Genomic DNA, 24,576 nt, shown 5'->3' on the forward strand with positions numbered 1-24,576 from the left:
TGGACAACACTGCTTCTATTTTTCATATTTTTAACATTTATATTTTTAATTTTATTCAACTTTATTCAACAAAAATTTATAATGTATTTCAATGGGGAGACCCTTCAAATCCTCATTCAACTTACTCATTTTTAAACTCTTACTACTTCCACATACATTGGCATAGAGCCACCATTCAAACTTTAAAACGAAGACAAGACATTCAACTATTCAACTTGTATTTATCTTTTCAATATCTATTATACTTTTTCTTCAGTTCCAGTTTAAGTTTCATGATGTTTTTTCACCCGTTTCAGAGTTTATAATGGGTGTGTATGGGACGGAATGTTGGGGCTAGAGTGAGACAGCTCAACTGCTAGAGTGAGAGGAGCAAAAAAATTAATCTTAAAATATTTTTTAAAACTGCTGCTGTGTCCGCAGCGTTTGCGCTACAGGTATGATTTTACCCTCAAAACGTAGCCATCGCTGTCCTCTTTCATCCAATGTGTTTACTATTGTACTAGGTGTTATGGTTCTTTCATAAATGTCACCAATGCGCAGCCTCCTCCCTCCAACTCTTCCATAGACTCTAATGTTAAAATGGCTCAGAAGGTTCGTTTGAAAATCAGAAGAGCATGGTGTCTTTACACTGTCACCACGTCCATATAATAAACTCCACAGGCATGAAAACTGAGAATTCAGTAGACTAGAAGCTGCTGTCGCTCACGGTGAAAGAATTTCGTCAATACGACTTGTACTTTTCATATGGGAACGATTTGTTTCGGCCTGACTTTTCTGTTCATTTTAAGCAGCAAAAGTGAGGTGCATGTCTGTGTCGTGTGTATGGAGCCATTGTCACTATAGCAATCAGGCTCACACCTGCCTGCTTAAGAGCTCTCTCTCACTCTGCCAAGGTTAAACCTAAAAATGTTAGATTGTAGTAAGATTAACTTTTTCAAAAGTACAATAAGACAGATTTGACAGGGTTTTGCCACAGATTAATAGTTTGTCACTAGTTAGTATATGCCAACTAAGTAGAGCATTGTGATTGGCACAAAGGTTTTTCAGATCTGGGCAGTTGGAGTCAGTTGATGACTTCAAAATCATCCTTTCTGACTGGATAATTAAAGCTCTCAGCATCTATCGGTCTGTAGTTAATTTCCCCACCTTTTAACTAACGTTTAACTAACCTAATCTCATTTAATGTCTCTGTTTATAGTCTGTATAGTTTATCTCCCCACGAATACACTCAAAGTAGTCTTAAAATAAAACCCACAAAACAGTTCAAGATTTAATACTTTTTATTTGCTCATTTAATGCCAGTTGCCCTGTTTTTCTGTATGTCACTCATTCGCTTATACTTGGGCAAAAAGGACCAATTTTTACACTAGTATAGTGTATTTTTTCCCTCTATCTCTCTATGTCTGTCACACACAGAGACCAACACACAGACATGTATATGCTCATTATTGCTGTTCAAACTGATGGTCAAATTTCCAAGCACCACCTGAACGCCTCATCTGTTTTTAACCTATCACTGGACCAACTGTCGTCATTCCGCTTTGCTCTCTGCTGTGGTAAGTACAGTACACTCAGTACTGCAGTGTTTTATTTTTATGATGGAAAAAATACATGTTTGACATTTAAACTCACATATCAAGTCCAACAGAGTTAAAAACAATTCAAAGAAGAAAGAAAGAAAAAAGAATAACCTTCGCTATCATTTATATACGTTTATTACGTTTTGCTGTTAGCAGCAGTGCTAACGCTAGCTTCAATGCTAATGCTAGCAACAATGCTAACGCTAGCTATAGTGCTAACACTAGCCTTAGCAGTTGTTAACTGACAAAAATAATATTCCTGTGATATTTCTTGCCGGTCAGTGAGACAAAAGTAAGAAATTAGCTTTATTATTGCCATTGTGGCTCAGTTTTAACAGTAAGAGTGCTAGCGCTAGCAGCAGTGCTAGCGCTAGCAGCATTGCTAACGCTAGCTGTAATGCTAATGCTAGCTGCAATGCTAACGCTAGCTGCAATGCTAACACTAACTGAAGTGCTAATGCTAGCCGGAATGCTAGCGCTAGCAGCAATGCTAAGGCTAGTAACAGTCTAACAGTAGCCTTACATAAGTGGCAATACTTCAGTTAACTAGTTTGAATTGTAAAATGACTGCTGTATCAGTTGGTGTGCTATATTACTCTATAATTACCCTGCTGACTAGAAGTTCAGTGTATCATGTCGTGTGGGCTTTGTATTTCTGTTAGTCTGATAACACTGTACAGACAACTAACGTATTATTTCTCGTTTCTTTCAGGAACCTGACTGACACTGTGCTTTGCCTGGTAGGTGTGCACATACTGTAAGAGAAGTAGACCAAAATAAAAAAATTATATGACTAATATAAGCTGTAAAGTGATGGGTTCAAACTTTGTGCTAGACCTTTTAAACACAATTTTATAATAAATACACATAAGTTCAGCTTAACAATTGGGCTAAAATATTTTTTTCGTACATTTTTGTAGTCACACTACATGTGATTAATTAATGATTCACTCAATCATATTTGTATTTAAAAATATTATTGCTGAATTTAATTAAATATTTATTCTTTTAAAAAGTGCCCAATTATGCAACTTTTTGCACATGGCAGCCGACAACAGTTTAGCTTGAATATTTGTTTTGTCCTTTTGCAGTAGTCACATTTAGTTCATACAATTACCATGTGATATAATTTTAATAAAATTATTATTTTTTCTTGTTTTTTGTTCAGAGTGTGTAGAAGAAGAAGAACAAGGACCAGATCTCCAGTCTTCTCTCTCACATCCCAACCCCCCAACCCCTCTATCCTCTGTCCTGCTCCACCTATTGTCTCTGCCTTCTTTCCATCTGTATTTCACTCTGTGGTTTGTGAGAAATTTTGCCAAACCAACAATCCTTTTGCGGTTTGATTTAAAGCCGTGTCTCTCCTGCTCTGTCTGTTCTCTCTGCTAAATTTTCTCTCTACCTGTTTTTCACTCTTGGCTTGCTGCTGAAAAACGCCAAGCCAACAAAGCAATAAAGAGTGCATATTTTGCCTCAACCTATGAACAAACTGAACAAACAAAGAAAAATCTGCGGTTTGATTTAAAGCCGTGTCTCTCCTGCTCTGTCTGTTCTCACTGCTAAATTTTCTCTCTACCTGTTTTTCACTCTTGGCTTGCTGCTGAAAAACGCCAAGCCATTAAAGCAATAAAGAGTGCATATATTGCCTCTACCTGAGAACAAACTGAACAAACAAAGAAAACTAATTCACGGTTTGATTGTGATTTCCCAGCCGTGTCTCTCCTGCTCTGCCTGTTCTCTCTTCTAAATTTTCTCTCTACCTGTTTTTCACTCTTGGCTTGCTGCTGAAAAATGCCAAGCCAATAAAGAGAGTGCATAATATTCTCTCAACTGAAGAACAAACTGTCAAACGAAAGACAACTGTTTAAGACAAATAAAAACTGAAATATAAAAACAAAGACAACATCTCCTGGTGTGTGCCACTCTTATCTTGTGAACATATTTTCTAAAGACTAAGAAACACTTGCAGGTGTGTGAAAATGCCAAGGAAGCAGAAAAAGTCACAAGCTGCAAAACAACGCTGGAAGAAGTTTCATGAGTTTCACAAAATACCAACATGTGAACAAGCTGAGTTTGATTTTCCTCAGAGCTCTGCAGAAAACAGTGTGTCTACAAAGACCAATTCTGACAGTGTCAAACAGGCAGGTCAACATGTTCCTGCACATGTACAACAGGTATCTTATGCTGATGCTGTAAAGAGTGGACTGCAGCATAAAGTTAATGAACAACATGAGGTGTCAAGTGCCCCACAGGTGGGTTATGCTGACTTTTTGAAAAGAGGCTGTCACAGTGATGTGGCAGGACCATCTCATGCAGAAAGAGTGAACCTTGAAAACCAGCCCTCTATTACACTTGTCTGTGCATCTCACAGCCAGGCACATCCTAAATATGGACACTCCAGAAACAAGCAGTGCACATGCAACTCACTCACATTTCTTGCATTCCTTCATGAGAATGAAAACATGACTACAGCTGACCTTAATCTGGTCTTGGATAAAGGTGATGTGATGTACAAAGAGGCCAAGAAAAGATTTCCTAAAAATATTCATTTGGCAACCGATGAGCTGCCAGACAAAGTTGATGCTCGCTGGTCTATGTATGATGTCGACATGACACAGCCTTCCCGGTATGGGACATTTGAAGAACCTCCAGAGGAGGCAGTAGATACCTTTCTCAGCTTAGAAGCAGGACTGAGCTGCCTGTTGTCAGATGTGCAGTATGCCTTACTGATTATGAGTGGATTGTGTATCGCAGTGTTCAGATCCACATCAGGCAAATATGGTTTCTTTGATCCACACTCCAGAACACCCAGTGGTCTTCCTCTATTACTACAGTCACGTAATCGTGGTACAGCAGTGATGCTGAAATTCACACTCCTCAGTGACATGATTAAGAGGATCCAAGATTCTTATGAAATGATGGAGATATCACCCTCTTGTAACTATGAACTGAAGCCTGTGCAGTTCTACAGTATGAGCACAGTCAACCTGAGTGATACTATCACAGACACAGTCTGCAGACCAACAGCTGCCACTGCTGTGGCATCTACTCACTCTGATACAACTGTTGATGAAGCAAACTCCTCTACTCCAAGGAGAAACACAACGACTGATCTGACTGAGAACATCTTTTGTCAAATGTCCATTTGTACGCCACCGGTGAAACAAAAAGAAGTTCACGTGACTCAGTTCACATCATATGAAGATCAGAATGAACCTCCTAATATACCAACTGAAGAACTATGCAGTGAATTAAGTTTCCTTCCATCAAGGGATGCTTTTTTATGTCAATCAAATGCTGCAATAACAAATGTTGCTTCCTGTGATCTTTCTGATATAGTTTTACAAAAACTGAAAAAAGTTAATAAACAACAAAGGCACAAAATGAAAAGAAGATTAATGGCATCAGAGAAACCCAGAAATCAGAGAAAAGAAAACCAAAAAAGGAAAGAACGACAAAAGTATGCTTCAAACAAAGAGTACAAAGAAAAGAAAAAGTCTTGCACAAGCGAGGCATATAAAAACAATCCTGAAGTCAGACAGAAAAAACAACAGTATATGAAAAGACGTTATTGTGAGAATGATGAATTGAGACAGAAACAACAGAGATATATTAGAAGACGTTACTGTGAAAATGATGAATTCAGAAAGAAACAAAAACAATATGTTAAAAAACGTTTTTCTGAGAATGCTACAGTTAGAAAGAAACAACAACAATATATTAAAAGACGCTACTGTGAGAACGATGAATTCAGAAAGAAACAACAACAATATATTAAAAGACGCTACTGTGAGAACGATGAATTCAGAAAGAAACAACAACAATATATTAAAAGACGCTACTGTGACAATGCTGAATTTAGACAAAAACAAAAAAACTATATCACTAAAAGGTATCAAGAAAACCCTGAATTCAGAGAGAGACAGAGATCTCGAGTGACTCAGCGTTATGCACGTGATAACGCATTCAGAGTAAGACACAGACAACTAATGAAACAACTAATGCGAGACAGGTATCAAAGTAATCTTGCATTCAGGATTATGCACAACATGAGATGTGCAATGAAAATAAAAAGGAAATACAGATGGGTGAACAGACAAACCCAAGAGAGTGACAACAGTGTGATCAACGAGGCCATATCTGTGTTCAAATCACAAATCAAAGCTGGACCATCATACCCATGTACTGTATGCTTCAAGGCTTCATTTCCAAACCAAGTGCGACCCTGCACAAGGTCAAAGTATGTCAAAAACCCACATGTGGTTGCAACATGTTTGACTGGAAGATTTGTTCATGTTTGTGATGAAAACTGCAGAAATGAGCAGTGCAATGTTCCCGATGAGAGAAAGAGAGAGTGGATTTGTCACACCTGCCACGATCATCTTAAAAATGGATCCATGCCAGCGCTTGCTGTTGCCAATAAACTGGATCTTGCTGATACTCCACCTGAACTGTCTGATCTCAACATACTGGAGAGACATCTCATAGCCAAGTGCATACCATTTGCCAAGATCATTCCTCTTCCCAAAGGCAGACAAAGAGCAATTAGAGGAAATGTGGTCTGTGTCCCATCAGAGGTACAGGAAACTGTTGAAGCATTGCCTCGATTAAGAATTAATTCTCAGGTCATGAGAATAAAATTGAAGAGACGCTTGTCTTACAAAGGTCATCAGCTGTTTCAGACTGTAAGCTGGTCTAAACTTGTGCAAGCACTGCATAAACTCAAGCAGATTCATCCACAGTATAAGGATGTGAGCATCAGAGATGATGCTGAGCTGTGTGATCCAACACTTCCTGATGAAGATGATGATGATGATGAAAACATGAATGAGGACGATTATGATGAGGCTGATTTAATGGAAATTGACAGCTGTGAGAAAAATGCACTGAGTGAAGCACAAAATATAAATGAACAGGACATTGACATGTTACCCTGTGATGGTGAACAATCACATGAACAGATGAGAGATGATTCAGAGCAAGCAGATGGACTGACTAATGGTGGTTTTGCACTCGAGTCCTGTTTGCAGCCCCCTGATGTGGCTGAGGAGATATTATGTTTCAGTGAAGGAATCTACTCTGTTGCTCCTGCAGAGAGAAACAATCCAATAAGTTTTTTCAAAACACCTAAACTGGAGGCCATGGCCTTCCCTGTGCAGTTTCCTACAGGCCAAAACACACTTGATGAAAGAAGGCTGATCAAAGTATCCCCCAGTGGGTATTTCAAATCAAGACTTTTCTGCATTGATGATCGTTTTGCCAAAGACACAAACTATTTATTCTTTGCACAGTTTGTGACTGAAATACACTTGGCTACATCCAGCATGACAGTACAGTTAAGGAAGGCAAAGCCTCTGACCAGAGATGGTAGAAAAATAACCTCAGGCATGTTACAAGATAAACATGAGGTGGAGAAACTGGTGCGAAATAAAGATGCAGTGAGATTCATGCAGCCTCTGAGAGGAACCCCAGCCTATTGGGAGAAAACAACAAGAGATCTTTTTGCCATGATCAGACAGTTGGGAACTCCCACGTTCTTTTGCACATTTTCAGCTGCTGAAATGCGCTGGCCTGAAGTGATCGAGGCAATAACAAGGCAGCAAGGTGAACAAGTGAATTTTGAAGGACTCGACTGGTCAGCAAAGTGTGACATCCTGAGAAGCAATCCTGTCACAACAATGCGCATGTTTGACAAGAGAGTTGAAGCATTATTCAGAGATTTACTCTTATCTCCCGCAGAGCCACTTGGCAAAGTCATTGACTACTTTTACAGAGTTGAGTTTCAGCACAGAGGAAGCCCACACATACACTGCCTCCTGTGGGTAGAAGGTGCTCCTGTGTTTGAGGAGGATGATGAGCAAACTGTTCTTGATTTTATAAACAAATACATCACAGCTCAGCTGCCTGATCCACATAAACAACCTGAACTGTACAAAAAAGTAACAGAAGTGCAAAAACACAGTAAGAACCACACAAAGACGTGCTTTAGGAGTTTAAGCTCCGGGTGCCGTTTTGGTTTTCCCAAACCACCCTGCAATGAGACAATGATCACAAGACCCAGTGAGGATGATGCACTGGAAGTAGAAACGGCAAAGAACAAGCTCAGACCACTGAACCAGCTGCTGAATGAACCTGAAACTGCTTCCATGAGTTTAGAGCAGCTCTTGGAAAGATGCAAGTTGACACATGCAGAATATGAGAGATACCTGAATAAAATGAACATGAGGAGTACGATCATACTAAAGCGTGATCCAAAAGACTCTTGGATAAACGGCTATAATCCACATCTGCTTGAAGCCTGGAACAGTAATATCGACATAAGCTTTGTTTTAGATGCTTTTGGTGCTGCAAATTATTTAATGAAATATATATCAAAAAAAGAGGGCGGGCTATCTGAGTACCTGAAAACTGTCATTGAGAACTCCCATAAGGACAGTGTAAATGAGTGCGATGAAATGAGAGCCGTCATGCAGGCATATTCAAAGAAGCGAGAGATCAGTGCACAGGAGTGTGTTGCTCGTGCATGTGGTCTTCACATGAAGCAATGCTCACGTGCTGTAATATTCATTCCAACTGATGATAATCCTGTGAAAATGAGTCGTCCCCTGTCAGTTCTGGACAACACAACACCTGAGTCTTCCAATGTTTGGATGACATCTTTGAATGACAAATACAAAGCCAGACCTGAAACACCAGAGTATGAGGAGATGTGCATGGCAGACTTTGCTGCTACTTGCAGGATTGTCTATGGCCAACAGAAAAAAGGTAAAGATGTTTTGCCCCTTCTCAATGAGATGGGGTTTGTGCAAAGGCGCAAAAACAATAAGCCTGCTATCATCAGATTTCACCGCTGCTCACAAGAAAAACATCCAGAGCAATATTACGGAAGACTGCTTAAACTGTACCTTCCTCATCGTTCAGACCACGAACTGAAAACACCATCGTTGCCAACCTATCAGGCTTTCTATGGTGCTGGCTGTGTACAGCTACCAGGTACTGACCATCTTGAGTACGTGCAACACATTGTCAAAAGAAACAGAGAAAAATATGAGAAAAACAGTGAGGAGATCGAGAGCGCTGTTGAGGAATATGAGCAGAACAGAGGTGTGACTGACGAATGGTGTAATCTGGCACCTGAATCAGATCTCGTAAGGTTGCCACTTGTCGAACAAGAAAGAGAGCGAGACAATGAAAATGAACAGGAAGATGTGCCCGACTACAGCCGTCAGGCTGATGCTTCAACAGAAGTCAGAGCCATCAGGGAACCCCCTGCTATTGATCCCACATTGTTACGTCAGATGTTTCAGAATCTGAACAAGAAGCAAGCCTGCATATTTTATGCAGTTAGAGACTGGTGCATTAAAAGAGTCTGTGCTCTAAATCCAGAACAGTTTTTCTTTTATATTAATGGTGGTGCTGGAACAGGAAAATCACATCTTATCAAATGCATCTACTCAGAAGCATCTAAGATACTGAGCAAAGTGCCCAGATATGCAGACGACGTTGACATATCAAAACCCACTGTCCTGTTAACTGCTTTCACTGGGACTGCAGCTTTTAACATTTCTGGAACAACACTGCATTCTCTTCTCAAGCTGCCTAGAAGCTTAAAACCTCCCATTCAGGGACTTGGCAATCAGCTGGATGAAGTCAGATCAGAACTTTTGAATGCTGAAATAATCGTCATTGACGAAGTGTCTATGGTGTCAAGACATCTGTTTGCATATGTAGATGCAAGACTCAAACAGATCAAAGGGACTCGGAGACCCTTTGGAGGCATGTCAGTCATTGCTGTCGGAGACTTCTATCAGCTACCCCCAGTGCGACAGTCTAAACCTCTCTGTGTGCACGACCCGTCTGAGATCGACCTGTGGCGGGAGCATTTTCAGATGATCACTCTGACTGAGATTATGCGTCAGAAAGATGATGTTGTCTTTGCAGAGATGCTGAACAGAATTCGTGTGAAAGGAAAGTTGGATGAGCTTTGCGAAGCAGATAGAGATTTGTTGTTACAGGCCATAACTGAACCAGCCCATTGTCCAACTGATGCGTTGCACATTTTTGCAACTAATAAAGAAGTGGATGCACACAACTCTGCAACACTGGCTCTGCTCCACACTCATATCATTGACATCCATGCAGATGATTATAGAAAAGATCCTAGAACTGGCAGAATGGCACTTCAAGACAGACCATTGAAAGGAGGTAAAAACGAGTTACCAGACACACTGAAAGTTGCAGAAGGAGCTCGTGTCATGCTCACCAGAAACATTGACATACAAAATGGTTTGGTTAATGGAGCTTTTGGAATACTACTTAGAGTAGTTCACTCTGAAAACGACCAACACATCATCAAGCTTGGACTTAAAATGGATAATGAGACATCTGGAAAGAATAACCGCACACCAGCAGACGACATGGTGTACATTGAGAGAGCAGAGGAGAATCTGAAGCAGAAAGGAGTGGTACGAAGACAGTTCCCAGTGAAGCTGGCCTTTGCATGTACAATACATAAGGTACAGGGTATGACAACTACATCAGCTGTTGTCTCTCTTAAGAGCATTTTTGAGCCCGGCATGGCCTACGTAGCTGTCAGTAGAGTGACGTCTCTCAGTGGACTGTATCTTCTTGATATGGAGGAGAAAAAAATATTCACCAACCCAGAAATCACTGCAGCGCTTGAGAACATGAGACAAGCCAACCTTGATGACATGATGCCTCTTCTACACGTGAGGCAAACACTGAGCAGGTCAGAGGTTTTCACCATTGTTCATCATAATACAGAGGGACTGCCAGCTCACATTAATGACATCAAAAGTCACCATGAATTGTGTCTAGCAGATGTTTTGTGCCTAACAGAAACACACCTGCGGGGCTCTTTTGTCGCAGAGAGTCTCCACTTGGAAAATTACAATTTGTTCAAACGCAACAGACACCTGTCCTACACAAACTTTCCCCAGATGGCAAACAGAAGTGGTGGTGGAGTTGCTGTTTATGTGAAAAGTGACATTCAAGTGCATGAAAAGCAGTACATCCATAATGTAACTGACCTTGAATTTCTGGCTTTAAAGGTTGAAGCACCAGTCAGTGCTCTGATTGCAGTTGTATACAGACCTCCAGACTACACTCTGAGGCCATTCCTGAAAAACCTGGTAAGCCTATTAGACTCATTGGAGATCATGGACTGTCATCCCATCATAGTTTGTGGTGATTTTAATGAGAATGTTTTATCCAGTGCAAACAAACCAATCCTGGAGCTGTTTGAGTCTAGGGGATACGCACAGGTCATCACTGCCCCTACCACAGAGAAGAACACACTGCTTGACCTAATTTTCATTTCTCAGTCAGATCGATGTCTCCATTCTGGAGTCATGAAGACATACCATAGTTACCATGACCCAGTATACTGTGTATTGTCCTGTGATGATTCATGATCTAGATCTTTGAATACAGTAAGTAATATCTATATTTTTGAATGACTTAAGAAAGTAGAGCGATATTTAAAAGTTGACGCTCTGCATTGCAGTATAATGGTTGAATTGTTTACATAAAATACAATTACATGAATTAAGTAATGATATCAGTAAAAGATGACAATTTTATTTATCACAGAAAATCTAAAATTCACTAACAGTAACCTATAAATGTCAGAAAAATCAAATATAGCAGTTTAAAATGAATAGTGTAGGCATATCCTCTCTGCAGCCAGGCTTCAACATCCTGCCAGGCTGCCCCAGTCTCACTGTGGCTGGGAGGGAGGGAGGGTGGACCAGAGGATTGCCTACACAACACATAAATGTTCAACAGCTTCTTCATTGTTTCTGAGAGAACAATAATGACTAAAGGTTGCTTTTTAAAAAAACAAACAAACAAACAAACAAACCTAATTACAGCAATAATGACAGTTAAGCCACTTTATGTGTGCCTCTATTTTGAAATACTATTTACAAAAATGTTATTATTTTGGTTTGTTATAAACTTTAAACTTTTTCAAAAGTATACGATTATATTTTTGGACAAATCTTTCGATGAAACATACATTTTTATGAGCTTTTATCATGTTTCTGGCCAGTGCAATCATCAGGGTGGGTCTGGGTTGATAACTGCACATTTCTGGCCAGAAATGTTTCAGCAGTGTTACATAAGTAGTACATATGTAACACTTGCTTTCTGTTACCAGCTGATACCCTACATTTGTATAGACATTGGATGGTGTGAGGTTGGGGAGTTGAGTGGGGGGGGGGGGGTTACGGTGGGAGCTGAGGGGGGGGGTGTTAGGTTTCCTTTTTTCTTTTTCTTTTTTAAGAGAGACACAGTCCTCCTGTGTCTTCTCCAAGCTTCACATGTAAGATCCAACAGTGTGAAGCACATAGCAGCTAGAAACTGTAATGCCACAGATCAGAGAGGCTTCATCATCACCATCTTCATCGCCATACGATCAGAGCGTGAGACTTCACATCTGGAGCACAGGAGAGATTCTGTGATAAGTCCTCCTTCTAGCTTGTCCCACAAGCAGTCGGTGAGATTTACTCACAACAAAAAGGGTTAATGACATAATTTCCATGAAAACATGTATTCATTCTTTGTAAAGTGTTTAAATTGTGTTTTCACTTGACCTTAGGAGTGTTAGAGTGTATTGTAATGTCTGTACTCAGGTGTTTCCCTTTGTGATCCATCCCCATCAGAGCTGAGACACTCAGGACTGAACAGACTGCACAGTTTCTGTGACCGAGCCTCCAAAACACCTTCTTTGAAACCACTCATGATAGAAGGGCTTCATATTTGCAGCAGCACTACTACAGGTATTCAGTTTATTACAGGATGTGTTTGTTTCTTAGGACCAGCTCTGAGTGCACACTACCTAACATATACACCTTTCTGTTTATTACAAACCAACTACTCTGGATCATACGGCCAGTTGGCTGGAATGTTGCTGCAGGAAAACATCCCTGGAGATCACCATCATTGTCAGACTGACTGTGCCTCCTCTGTGCAGTGTCAAGATCCTCTCTAAATGAGTGTGTAAGTTAACATTTTCATTATTTTATTCCCTTTGACAAGACAAGTATCACTGATATTTACATTTACAACTACATATGTTCCCGTTTTCTGCTCTTCTTTTAAAGTCCTCAGCTATCCTGCTTCTGTGCTGCTTGCCACACATCAAACACTGGCCGGATGACAGGGAGGATCCACTCTGAAGTCACTGGACGTGATGAGGATCATATGGGACTTCATAGTTTCACAGAAACATTGTGCTCTGTGATTACAGGTTTTAAATGGATACAATGACTGCCTCTCTCTGATCAACAGGCTAAAGGATTGTTTTCATTGTTAGTGCTCTGTACAATGTATGCTTATTTAATATTTCATCACAGAGCAAACCTTTATTTATTTAACATTTTTTTTTATTTTGTTTTAATGTTGAATTAACTGTGGGGATTTTTTTAAGTGGGCACTTGGGATGTCATATGACCAGAAATGTGGTAACTGGAATTCAACAGTATGGAAGAAAAAATCTGCTGAGAACGAAACACATACAAAAACCCCCAAGAAAATTCAAATTCATTCCATGTAATCCAATCTAAAACATTTTAAACTGCTGAACAGCAACACAAACAGTGTTAAAAAACAGTGTTAACAGAATGATTATGATGATTTTGTACCAAAGTTTCAGGTCACATGGCACACCTAGTGTGTAGTGTGGGGTATCAGCTGGTAAGTATAGTTTTTTTCATATTTGTGTCCTTAGAGTTTAGATAGATAAAGCCTTGTGTATAATAATTAGTCATAACCACAACTCAAAGTCAGGGACTAACTAAATTTGGGACTTTGTGTCTGAGCCCAGGTTAAAACAATGTGTAAAAAAGCATTTAGTGGCATGGCTGAACAATGCTGTATTGATACTTATTTATCCATGTTCACAAAAAGGACTAATGTGTTTATTTGATTATTTGCATGTGTTAAACTGTGTCACCACCTTAGGCTTTCATTTGAGTTTACTCACAAATCTCTATACAGTTCTCTTTTACCACTGTGTGGACTCTGTTTACATTAAAACATAAAAAAGAATGAGTAATAAAAAGATGTGTAGACAGATCAGAAGATTAAGTAGACCGATAGAAACAGCTGTTCAGCCATGTTCTAAGAAACCAACACAATTTAAAGGTTCAGGATTGTGGTTTTAAAAGTTGAATTTTCATGTATTTCATATGTTGCTCATTATTTTTTATTTAGTTATTTAATTTAGTTATTTTTCTTTATTCTACCAGTCCTTTTCAGAAAGAAGCTGTAAAATATGACTTAAGATTTTTATGTTATTTTCTATGACATACAAAACAAATTGATGTATGTAATACTATTAAACATGATATACACATGTGTATATGTCTGAAAAACATCATGCTGTATATTAAAGTTTGTATTTTCTGCAGAATGTTTGTTCATCTTTTAAGTTCATTTCAATTAGAAGAATATGAACTTTTAATATTCATTCAGAGGTTTTCTGACTCTAAATTTTCTTTTGTCATTACTCATCTTTTTATTATTTACATTTTAAACATGCTTAGCTTTTTCCAACTTCTTCTGTGTGAACATCAGCTTTCAAAAGTTCTGCACTTTTATTTTCAGGTTAAAAATTCTGTATTTTCCAGCTCATTCAGATTTTTAACTTAACATTCAGCAATTAATTCATTTCAGTGCATACATTCAGATTCAAGCATTCACACTGCAGTTTCTTCAGAAAATGCACTTTCTAGTTAGTGTGAATGCTTGAAAAGCATTCACAGTATTGTTATTCGAATCTTTATTATTATTATTATATTTTATTCTGTATTCCGTACGTTTTTTGTACTCCTACTCCTTCAAAACCGTTCAACTTAGAAAAACCATTCAAACACCATTAGATTCCTCTTCTTTTGGACATGACTGCTTCTATTTTTCATATTTTTAACATTTATATTTTTAATTTTATTCAACTTTATTCAAAAAAAATTTCCCAAAATTTCCCATGTATTTCAATGGGGAGACCCTTCAAATCCTCATTCAACTTACTCATTTTTAAACTCTTACTACTTCCACATACATTGACATAGAGCCACCATTCAAACTTTAAAACGAAGACAAGACATTCAACTATTCAACTTGTATTTATCTTTTCAATATCTATTATACTTTTTCTTCAGTTCCAGTTTAAGTTTCATGATGTTTTTTCACCCGTTTCAGAGTTTATAATGGGTGTGTATGGGACGGAATGTTGGGGCTAGAGTGAGGCAGCTCAACTGCTAGAGTGAGAGGAGCAAAAAAATTAATCTTAAAATCTTTTTTAAAACTGCTGCTGTGTCCACAGCGTTTGCTCTACAGGTATGATTTTACCCTCAAAACGTAGCCATGGCTGTCCTCTTTCATCCAATGTGTTTACTATTGTCCTAGGTGTTACGGTTCTTTCATAAATGTCACCAATGCACAGCCTCCTCCCTCCAACTCTTCCATAGACTCTAATGTTAAAACGGCTCAGAAGGTTGGTTTGAAAATCAGAAGAGCATGGTGTTTTTACACTGTCACCACGTCCATATAATAAACTCCACAGGCATGAAAACTGAGAATTAGGTAGAGTGGACATTGCTGCCGCTCACGGTGAAAGAATTTCGTCAATACGACCTATACTTTTCATTTGGGAGCGATTTGTTTCGGCCTGACTTTTCTGTTCATTTTAAGCAGCAAAAGTGAGGCGCATGTCTGTGTACGTGTGTATGGAACCATTGGGTGCAGTCACTATAGCAACCAGGCTCACACCTGCCTGCTTAACGAGCTCTGCCTGCCACTGTACCAAGATTCATCTTAAGCACTTCTCTTTCAACTGCTGCTGTGTCCACAGTGTTACATCCATCATTTTACCCTCAAATTGTCGCCATTATTGTTCTCTTTCCAACACCGTATCTTTCAAAGCTCAGGCATTTAAACTTTTTAAACTGTGTGGATCAAAGTGGAGGGATCACATTTGAGTCATTCAGTGATTCAAAGAATATGACCTTTTAATATTCTTTCAGATGTTTTCTGACTCTAAATGTTCTTTTCTCATTTCTTAGGTTTTTCTAATTTACAATTAAAACATTTTCAGCTTTTTTCCAACTTCTTCTTCTGTGTAACCTTCAGCTTTTAGCAGTTCAGCACTTTTGTTTTCAGGTTAAATTCGGGTTTTTTTTTTTTTTATCTCATTCAAAATTTTTAACTTAAATTCAGTAATTATTTCATTTCAATGCATACATTCAGATTCAAGCATTCACACTGCAGTTTCTTCAGAAAATGCACTTTCTAGTTATTATTATTATTATATTTTATTCTGTATTCCGTACGTTTTTTGTAATCCTATAACTTCAAAACCGTTCAACTTAGAAAAACCATTCAAACACCGTTAGATTCCTATTCTTTTGGACAACACTGCTTCTATTTTTCATATTTTTAACATTTATATTTTTAATTTTATTCAACTTTATTCAACAAAAATTTATAATGTATTTCAATGGGGAGACCCTTCAAATCCTCATTCAACTTACTCATTTTTAAACTCTTACTACTTCCACATACATTGACATAGAGCCACCATTCAAACTTTAAAACGAAGACAAGACATTCAACTATTCAACTTGTATTTATCTTTTCAATATCTATTATACTTTTTCTTCAGTTCCAGTTTAAGTTTCATGATGTTTTTTCACCCGTTTCAGAGTTTATAATGGGTGTGTATGGGACGGAATGTTGGGGCTAGAGTGAGAGAGCTCAACTGCTAGAGTGAGAGGAGCAAAAAAATTAATCTTAAAATCTTTTTTAAAACTGCTGCTGTGTCCGCAGCGTTTGCTCTACAGGTATGATTTTACCCTCAAAACGTAGCCATCGCTGTCCTCTTTCATCCAATGTGTTTACTATTGTCCTAGGTGTTATGGTTCTTTCATAAATGTCACCAATGCACAGCCTCCTCCCTCCAACTCTTCCATAGACTCTAATGTTAAAACGGCTCAGAAGGTTGGTTTGAAAATCAGAAGAGCATGGTGTTTTTACACTGTCACCACGTCCATATAATAAACTCCACAGGCATGAAAACTGAGAAATAGGTAGAGTAGACATTGCTGCCGCTCACGGTGAAAGAATTTCGTCAATACGACCTATACTTTTCATTTGGGAGCGATTTGTTTCGGCCTGACTTTTCTGTTCATTTTAAGCAGCAAAAGTGAGGCGCATGTCTGTGTACGTGTGTATGGAGCCATTGGGTGCAGTCACTATAGCAACCAGGCTCACACCTGCCTGCTTAACGAGCTCTGCCTGCCACTGTACCAAGATTCATCTTAAGCACTTCTCTTTCAACTGCTGCTGTGTCCACAGTGTTACAGCCATCATTTTACCCTCAAATTGTCGCCATTATTGTTCTTTTTCCAACATCTTGTCTTTCAAAGCTCAGAGATGTAAACTTTTTAAACTGTGTGGGTCCAAGTGGAGGGATCACATTTTAGTCATTCAGTGATTCAAAGAATATGACCTTTTAATATTCTTTCAGATGTTTTCTGACTCTAAATGTTCTTTTCTCATTTCTTAGGTTTTTCTAATTTACAATTAAAACATTTTCAGCTTTTTTCCAACTTCTTCTTCTGTGTAACCTTCAGCTTTTAGCAGTTCAGCACTTTTGTTTTCAGGTTAAATTCAGGTTGTTTTTTTTTTTTTATCTCATTCAAAATTTTTAACTCAAAATTCAGCAATTAATTCATTTCAGTCCATACATTCAGATTCAAGCATTCACACTGCAGTTTCTTCAGAAAATGCACTTTCTAGTTAGTGTGAATGCTTGAAAAGCATTCACAGTATTGTTATTCTAATCTTTATTATTATTATTAGTGTGAATGCTTGAAAAGCATTCACAGTATTGTTATTCGAATCTTTATTATTATTATTAGTGTGAATGCTTGAAAAGCATTCACAGTATTGTTATTCGAATCTTTATTATTATTATATATTCCGTACGTTTTTTGGCATCTAACTCCTTCAAAACCGTTCAACTTAGAAAAACCATTCAAACACCGTTAGATTCCTATTATTTTGGACATGACTGCTTCTATTTTTCATATTTTTAACATTTATATTTTTAATTTTATTCAACTTTATTCAACAAAAATTTCCCATGTATTTCAATGGGGAGACCCTTCAAATTCTCATTCAACTTACTCATTTTTAAACTCTTACTACTTCCACATACATTGACATAGAACCACCATTCAAACTTTAAAACGAAGACAAGACATTCAACTATTCAACTTGTATTTATCTTTTCAATATCTATTATACTTTTTCTTCAGTTCCAGTTTAAGTTTCATGATGTTTTTTCACCCGTTTCAGAGTTTATAATGGGTGTGTATGGGACGGAATGTTGGGGCTAGAGTGAGGCAGCTCAACTGCTAGAGTGAGAGGAGCAAAAAAATTAATCTTAAAATCTTTTTTAAAACTGCTGCTGTGTCTGCAGCGTTTGCTCTACAGGTATGATTTTACCCTCAAAACGTAGCCATCGCTGTCCTCTTTCATCCAATGTGTTTACTATTGTACTAGGTGTTATGGTTCTTTCATAAATGTCACCAATGCACAGCCTCCTCCCTCCAACTCTTCCATAGACTCTAATGTTAAAATGGCTCAGAAGGTTCGTTTGAAAATCAGAAGAGCATGGTGTCTTTCCACTGTCACCACGTCCATATAATAAGCTCCACAGGCATGAAAACTGAGAATTAGGTAGACTAGACATTGCTGTCGCTCACGGTGAAAGAATTTTGTCAATACGACTTTTACTTTTCATTTGGGAACGATTTGTTTCGGCCTGACTTTTCTGTTCATTTTAAGCAGCAAAAGTGAGGCGCATGTCTGTGTACGTGTGTATGGAGCCATTGGGTGCGGTCACTATAGCAACCAGGCTCACACCTGCCTGCTTAACGAGCTCTCTCTGCCACTCTGCCAAGATTCATCTTAAACACTTCTCTTTCAACTGCTGCTGTGTCCACAGTGTTAAAGCCATCATTTTACCCTCAAAACGTTGTTCTCTTTCCAACATCTTGTCTTTCAAAGCTCAGAGATGTAAACTTTTTAAACTGTGTGGATCCAAGTGGAGGGATCACATTTTAGTCATTCAGTGATTCAAAGAATATGAACTTTTAATATTCTTTCAGATGTTTTCTGACTCTAAATGTTCTTTTCTCATTTCTTAGGGTTTTCTAATTTACAATTAAAACATTTTCAGCTTTTTTCCAACTTCTTCTTCTGTGTAACCTTCAGCTTTTAGCAGTTCAGCACTTTTGTTTTCAGGATAAATTCGGACTTTTTTTTTTTATCTCATTCAATATTTTTAACTCAAAATTCAGCAATTAATTCATTTCAGTGCATACATTCAGATTCAAGCATTCACACTGCAGTTTCTTCAGAAAATGCACTTTCTAGTTATTATATTTTATTCTGTATTCCGTACGTTTTTTGTAATCCTATAACTTCAAAACCGTTCAACTTAGAAAAACCATTCAAACACCGTTAGATTCCTATTCTTTTGGACAACACTGCTTCTATTTTTCATATTTTTAACATTTATATTTCTAATTTTATTCAACTTTATTCAACAAAAATTTATAATGTATTTCAATGGGGAGACCCTTCAAATCCTCATTCAACTTACTCATTTTTAAACTCTTACTACTTCCACATACATTGACATAGAGCCACCATTCAAACTTTAAAACGAAGACAAGACATTCAACTATTCAACTTGTATTTATCTTTTCAATATCTATTATACTTTTTCTTCAGTTCCAGTTTAAGTTTCATGATGTTTTTTCACCCGTTTCAGAGTTTATAATGGGTGTGTATGGGACGGAATGTTGGGGCTAGAGTGAGGCAGCTCAACTGCTAGAGTGAGAGGAGCAAAAAAATTAATCTTAAAATATTTTTTAAAACTGCTGCTGTGTCCACAGCGTTTGCTCTACAGGTATGATTTTACCCTCAAAACGTAGCCATCGCTGTCCTCTTTCATCCAATGTGTTTACTATTGTACTAGGTGTTATGGTTCTTTCATAAATGTCACCAATGCACAGCCTCCTCCCTCCAACTCTTCCATAGACTCTAATGTTAAAATGGCTCAGAAGGTTCGTTTGAAAATCAGAAGAGCATGGTGTCTTTCCACTGTCACCACGTCCATATAATAAGCTCCACAGGCATGAAAACTGAGAATTAGGTAGACTAGACATTGCTGTCGCTCACGGTGAAAGAATTTTGTCAATACGACTTTTACTTTTCATTTGGGAGCGATTTGTTTCGGCCTGACTTTTCTGTTCATTTTAAGCAGCAAAAGTGAGGCGCATGTCTGTGTACGTGTGTATGGAGCCATTGGGTGCGGTCACTATAGCAACCAGGCTCACACCTGCCTGCTTAACGAGCTCTGCCTGCCACTGTACCAAGATTCATCTTAAGCACTTCTCTTTCAACTGCTGCTGTGTCCACAGTGTTACAGCCATCATTTTACCCTCAAATTGTCGCCATTATTGTTCTCTTTCCAACACCGTATCTTTCAAAGCTCAGGCATTTAAACTTTTTAAACTGTGTGGATCAAAGTGGAGGGATCACATTTGAGTCATTCAGTGATTCAAAGAATATGACCTTTTAATATTCATTCAGATGTTTTCTGACTCTAAATGTTCTTTTCTCATTTCTTAGGGTTTTCTAATTTACATTTAAAACATTTTCAGTTTTTTTCCAACTCCTTCTTCTGTGTAACCTTCAGCTTTTAGCAGTTCAGCACCTTTGTTTTCAGGTTAAATTCGTTTTTTTTTGTGTTTTTTTTTTAATCTCATTCAATATTTTTAACTCAAAATTCAGCAATTAATTCATTTCAGTGCATACATTCAGATTCAAGCATTCACACTGCAGTTTCTTCAGAAAATGCACTTTCTAGTTATTAGTGTGAATGCTTGAAAAGCATTCACAGTATTGTTATTCGAATCTTTATTATTATTATTATTATTATTATATTTTATTTTTCCGTACGTTTTTTCAAAGCCTACTCCTTCAAAACCGTTCAACTTAGAAAAACCATTCAAACACCGTTAGATTCCTATTCTTTTGGACAACACTGCTTCTATTTTTCATATTTTTAACATTTATATTTTTAATTTTATTCAACTTTATTCAACAAAAATTTATAATGTATTTCAATGGGGAGACCCTTCAAATCCTCATTCAACTTACTCATTTTTAAACTCTTACTACTTCCACATACATTGACATAGAGCCACCATTCAAACTTTAAAACGAAGACAAGACATTCAACTATTCAACTTGTATTTATCTTTTCAATATCTATTATACTTTTTCTTCAGTTCCAGTTTAAGTTTCATGATGTTTTTTCACCCGTTTCAGAGTTTATAATGGGTGTGTATGGGACGGAATGTTGGGGCTAGAGTGAGACAGCTCAACTGCTAGAGTGAGAGGAGCAAAAAAATTAATCTTAAAATCTTTTTTAAAACTGCTGCTGTGTCCACAGCGTTTGCTCTACAGGTATAATTTTACCCTCAAAACGTAGCCATGGCTGTCCTCTTTCATCCAATGTGTTTACTATTGTACTAGGTGTTATGGTTCTTTCATAAATGTCACCAATGCACAGCCTCCTCCCTCCAACTCTTCCATAGACTCTAATGTTAAAATGGCTCAGAAGGTTCGTTTGAAAATCAGAAGAGCATGGTGTCTTTACACTGTCACCACGTCCATATAATAAACTCCACAGGCATGAAAACTGAGAATTAGGTAGACTAGACATGGCTGTCGCTCACGGTGAAAGAATTTTGTCAATACGACATGTACTTTTCATTTGGGAAGAATTTGTTTGGGCCTGACTTTTCTGTTCATTTTAAGCAGCAAAAGTGAGGCGCATGTCTGTGTACGTGTGTATGGAGCCATTGGGTGCGGTCACTATAGCAACCAGGCTCACACCTGCCTGCTTAACGAGCTCTGCCTGCCACTGTACCAAGATTCATCTTAAGCACTTCTCTTTCAACTGCTGCTGTGTCCACAGTGTTACAGCCATCATTTTACCCTCAAATTGTCGCCATTATTGTTCTCTTTCCAACACCGTATCTTTCAAAGCTCAGGCATTTAAACTTTTTAAACTGTGTGGATCAAAGTGGAGGGATCACATTTGAGTCATTCAGTGATTCAAAGAATATGACCTTTTAATATTCATTCAGATGTTTTCTGACTCTAAATGTTCTTTTCTCATTTCTTAGGGTTTTCTAATTTACATTTAAAACATTTTCAGCTTTTTTCCAACTTCTGCTTCTGTGTAACCTTCAGCTTTTAGCAGTTCAGCACCTTTGTTTTCAGGTTAAATTTGGTTGTTTTTTTTTTGTTTTTTTTTAATCTCATTCAATATTTTTAACTCAAAATTCAGCAATTAATTCATTTCAGTGCATACATTCAGATTCAAGCATTCACACTGCAGTTTCTTCAGAAAATGCACTTTCTAGTTATTAGTGTGAATGCTTGAAAAGCATTCACAGTATTGTTCTTCTAATCTTTATTCTATTTTATTATTATTCTGTATTCCGTACGTTTTTTGTAATCTATCTCCTTCAAAACCGTTCAACTTAGAAAAACCATTCAAACACCGTTAGATTCCTATTCTTTTGGACAACATTGCTTCTATTTTTCTCATTTTTAACATTTATATTTTTAATTTTATTCAACTTTTTTCAACAAAAATTTATAATGTATTTCAATGGGGAGACCCTTCAAATTCTCATTCAACTTCCTCCTCTTTAAACTGTATCTACTTCCACATACATTGACATAGAGCCACCATTCAAACTTTAAAACGAAGACAAGACATTCAACTATTCAACTTGTATTTATCTTTTCAATATCTATTATACTTTTTCTTCAGTTCCAGTTTAAGTTTCATGATGTTTTTTCACCCGTTTCAGAGTTTATAATGGGTGTGTATGGGACGGAATGTTGGGGCTAGAGTGAGGCAGCTCAACTGCTAGAGTGAGAGGAGCAAAAAAATTAATCTTAAAATCTTTTTTAAAACTGCTGCTGTGTCTGCAGCGTTTGCTCTACAGGTATGATTTTACCCTCAAAACGTAGCCATCGCTGTCCTCTTTCATCCAATGTGTTTACTATTGTCCTAGGTGTTATGGTTCTTTCGTAAATGTCACCAATGCACAGCCTCCTCCCTCCAACTCTTCCATAGACTCTAATGTTAAAATGGCTCAGAAGGTTCGTTTGAAAATCAGAAGAGCATGGTGTCTTTACACTGTCACCACGTCCATATAATAAACTCCACAGGCATGAAAACTGAGAATTCAGTAGACTGGACATTGCTGTCACTCACGGTGAAAGAATTTTGTCAATACGACTTTTACTTTTCATTTGGGAACAATTTGTTTCGGCCTGACTTTTCTGTTCATTTTAAGCAGCAAAAGTGAGGCGCATGTCTGTGTACGTGTGTATGGAGCCATTGGGTGCGGTCACTATAGCAACCAGGCTCACACCTGCCTGCTTAACGAGCTCTGCCTGCCACTCTGCCAAGATTCATCTTAAGCACTTCTCTTTCAACTGCTGCTGTGTCCACAGTGTTAAAGCCATCATTTTACCCTCAAAACGTCGCCATCGTTGTTCTTTTTCCAACATCTTGTCTTTCAAAGCTCAGAGATGTAAACTTTTTAAACTGTGTGGGTCCAAGTGGAGGGATCACATTTTAGTCATTCAGTGATTCAAAGAATATGACCTTTTAATATTCATTCAGATGTTTTCTGACTCTAAATGTTCTTTTCTCATTTCTTAGGTTTTTCTAATTTACATTTAAAACATTTTCAGTTTTTTTCCAACTCCTTCTTCTGTGTAACCTTCAGCTTTTAGCAGTTCAGCACCTTTGTTTTCAGGTTAAATTCGTTTGTTTTTTTTTGGTTTTTTTTTTAATCTCATTCAATATTTCTAACTCATTCAGCAATTAATTCATTTCAGTGCATACATTCAGATTCAAGCATTCACACTGCAGTTTCTTCAGAAAATGCACTTTCTAGTTCGAATCTTTATTCTATTTTATTATTATGGATTCCGTACGTTTTTTGTACTCTATCTCCTTCAAAACCGTTCAACTTAGAAAAACCATTCAAACACCATTAGATTCCTATTCTTTTGGACATGACTGCTTCTATTTTTCTCATTTTTAACATTTATATTTTTAATTTTATTCAACTTTTTTCAACAAAAATTTCCCATGTATTTCAATGGGGAGACCCTTCAAATTCTCATTCAACTTCCTCCTCTTTAAACTGTATCTACTTCCACATACATTGACATAGAGCCACCATTCAAACTTTAAAACGAAGACAAGACATTCAACTATTCAACTTGTATTTATCTTTTCAATATCTATTATACTTTTTCTTCAGTTCCAGTTTAAGTTTCATGATGTTTTTTCACCCGTTTCAGAGTTTATAATGGGTGTGTATGGGACGGAATGTTGGGGCTAGAGTGAGGCAGCTCAACTGCTAGAGTGAGAGGAGCAAAAAAATTAATCTTAAAATCTTTTTTAAAACTGCTGCTGTGTCCGCAGCGTTTGCTCTACAGGTATGATTTTACCCTCAAAACGTAGCCATGGCTGTCCTCTTTCATCCAATGTGTTTACTATTGTCCTAGGTGTTGTGGTTCTTTCATAAATGTCACCAATGCACAGCCTCCTCCCTCCAACTCTTCCATAGACTCTAATGTTAAAATGGCTCAGAAGGTTCGTTTGAAAATCAGAAGAGCATGGTGTCTTTACACTGTCACCACGTCCATATAATAAGCTCCACAGGCATGAAAACTGAGAATTAGGTAGACTAGACATGGCTGTCGCTCACGGTGAAAGAATTTTGTCAATACGACTTTTACTTTTCATTTGGGAACGATTTGTTTCGGCCTGACTTTTCTGTTCATTTTAAGC

At 37.7% G+C, this 24,576-nt stretch overlaps 1 protein-coding gene and 1 long non-coding RNA gene across 2 annotated transcripts; both read left to right on the forward strand.

Annotated features, from left to right (window-relative positions):
• Positions 1 to 948: 948 nt before the first annotated feature.
• On the forward strand, positions 949 to 2,872 carry LOC145428809 (uncharacterized). The gene is made up of 3 exons (XR_013909130.1): positions 949 to 1,556; positions 2,293 to 2,320; positions 2,749 to 2,872. It is a non-coding gene; the product is annotated as an uncharacterized LOC145428809 (long non-coding RNA).
• Positions 2,873 to 5,977: 3,105 nt separating this feature from the next.
• LOC145419278 (uncharacterized) lies at positions 5,978 to 14,018 on the forward strand. The gene is made up of 2 exons (XM_080301360.1): positions 5,978 to 10,732; positions 12,266 to 14,018. Exons 1-2 carry the CDS (start codon positions 5,978 to 5,980, stop codon positions 12,269 to 12,271), a joined length of 4,761 nt encoding a protein of 1,586 aa, XP_080157486.1. The 3' UTR covers positions 12,272 to 14,018.
• Positions 14,019 to 24,576: the final 10,558 nt, after the last annotated feature.

This window comes from Astatotilapia calliptera, chromosome 5 (genome assembly GCF_964374335.1).
Source record: "Astatotilapia calliptera chromosome 5, fAstCal68.1, whole genome shotgun sequence".
Classification (NCBI taxonomy): domain Eukaryota; kingdom Metazoa; phylum Chordata; class Actinopteri; order Cichliformes; family Cichlidae; genus Astatotilapia; species Astatotilapia calliptera.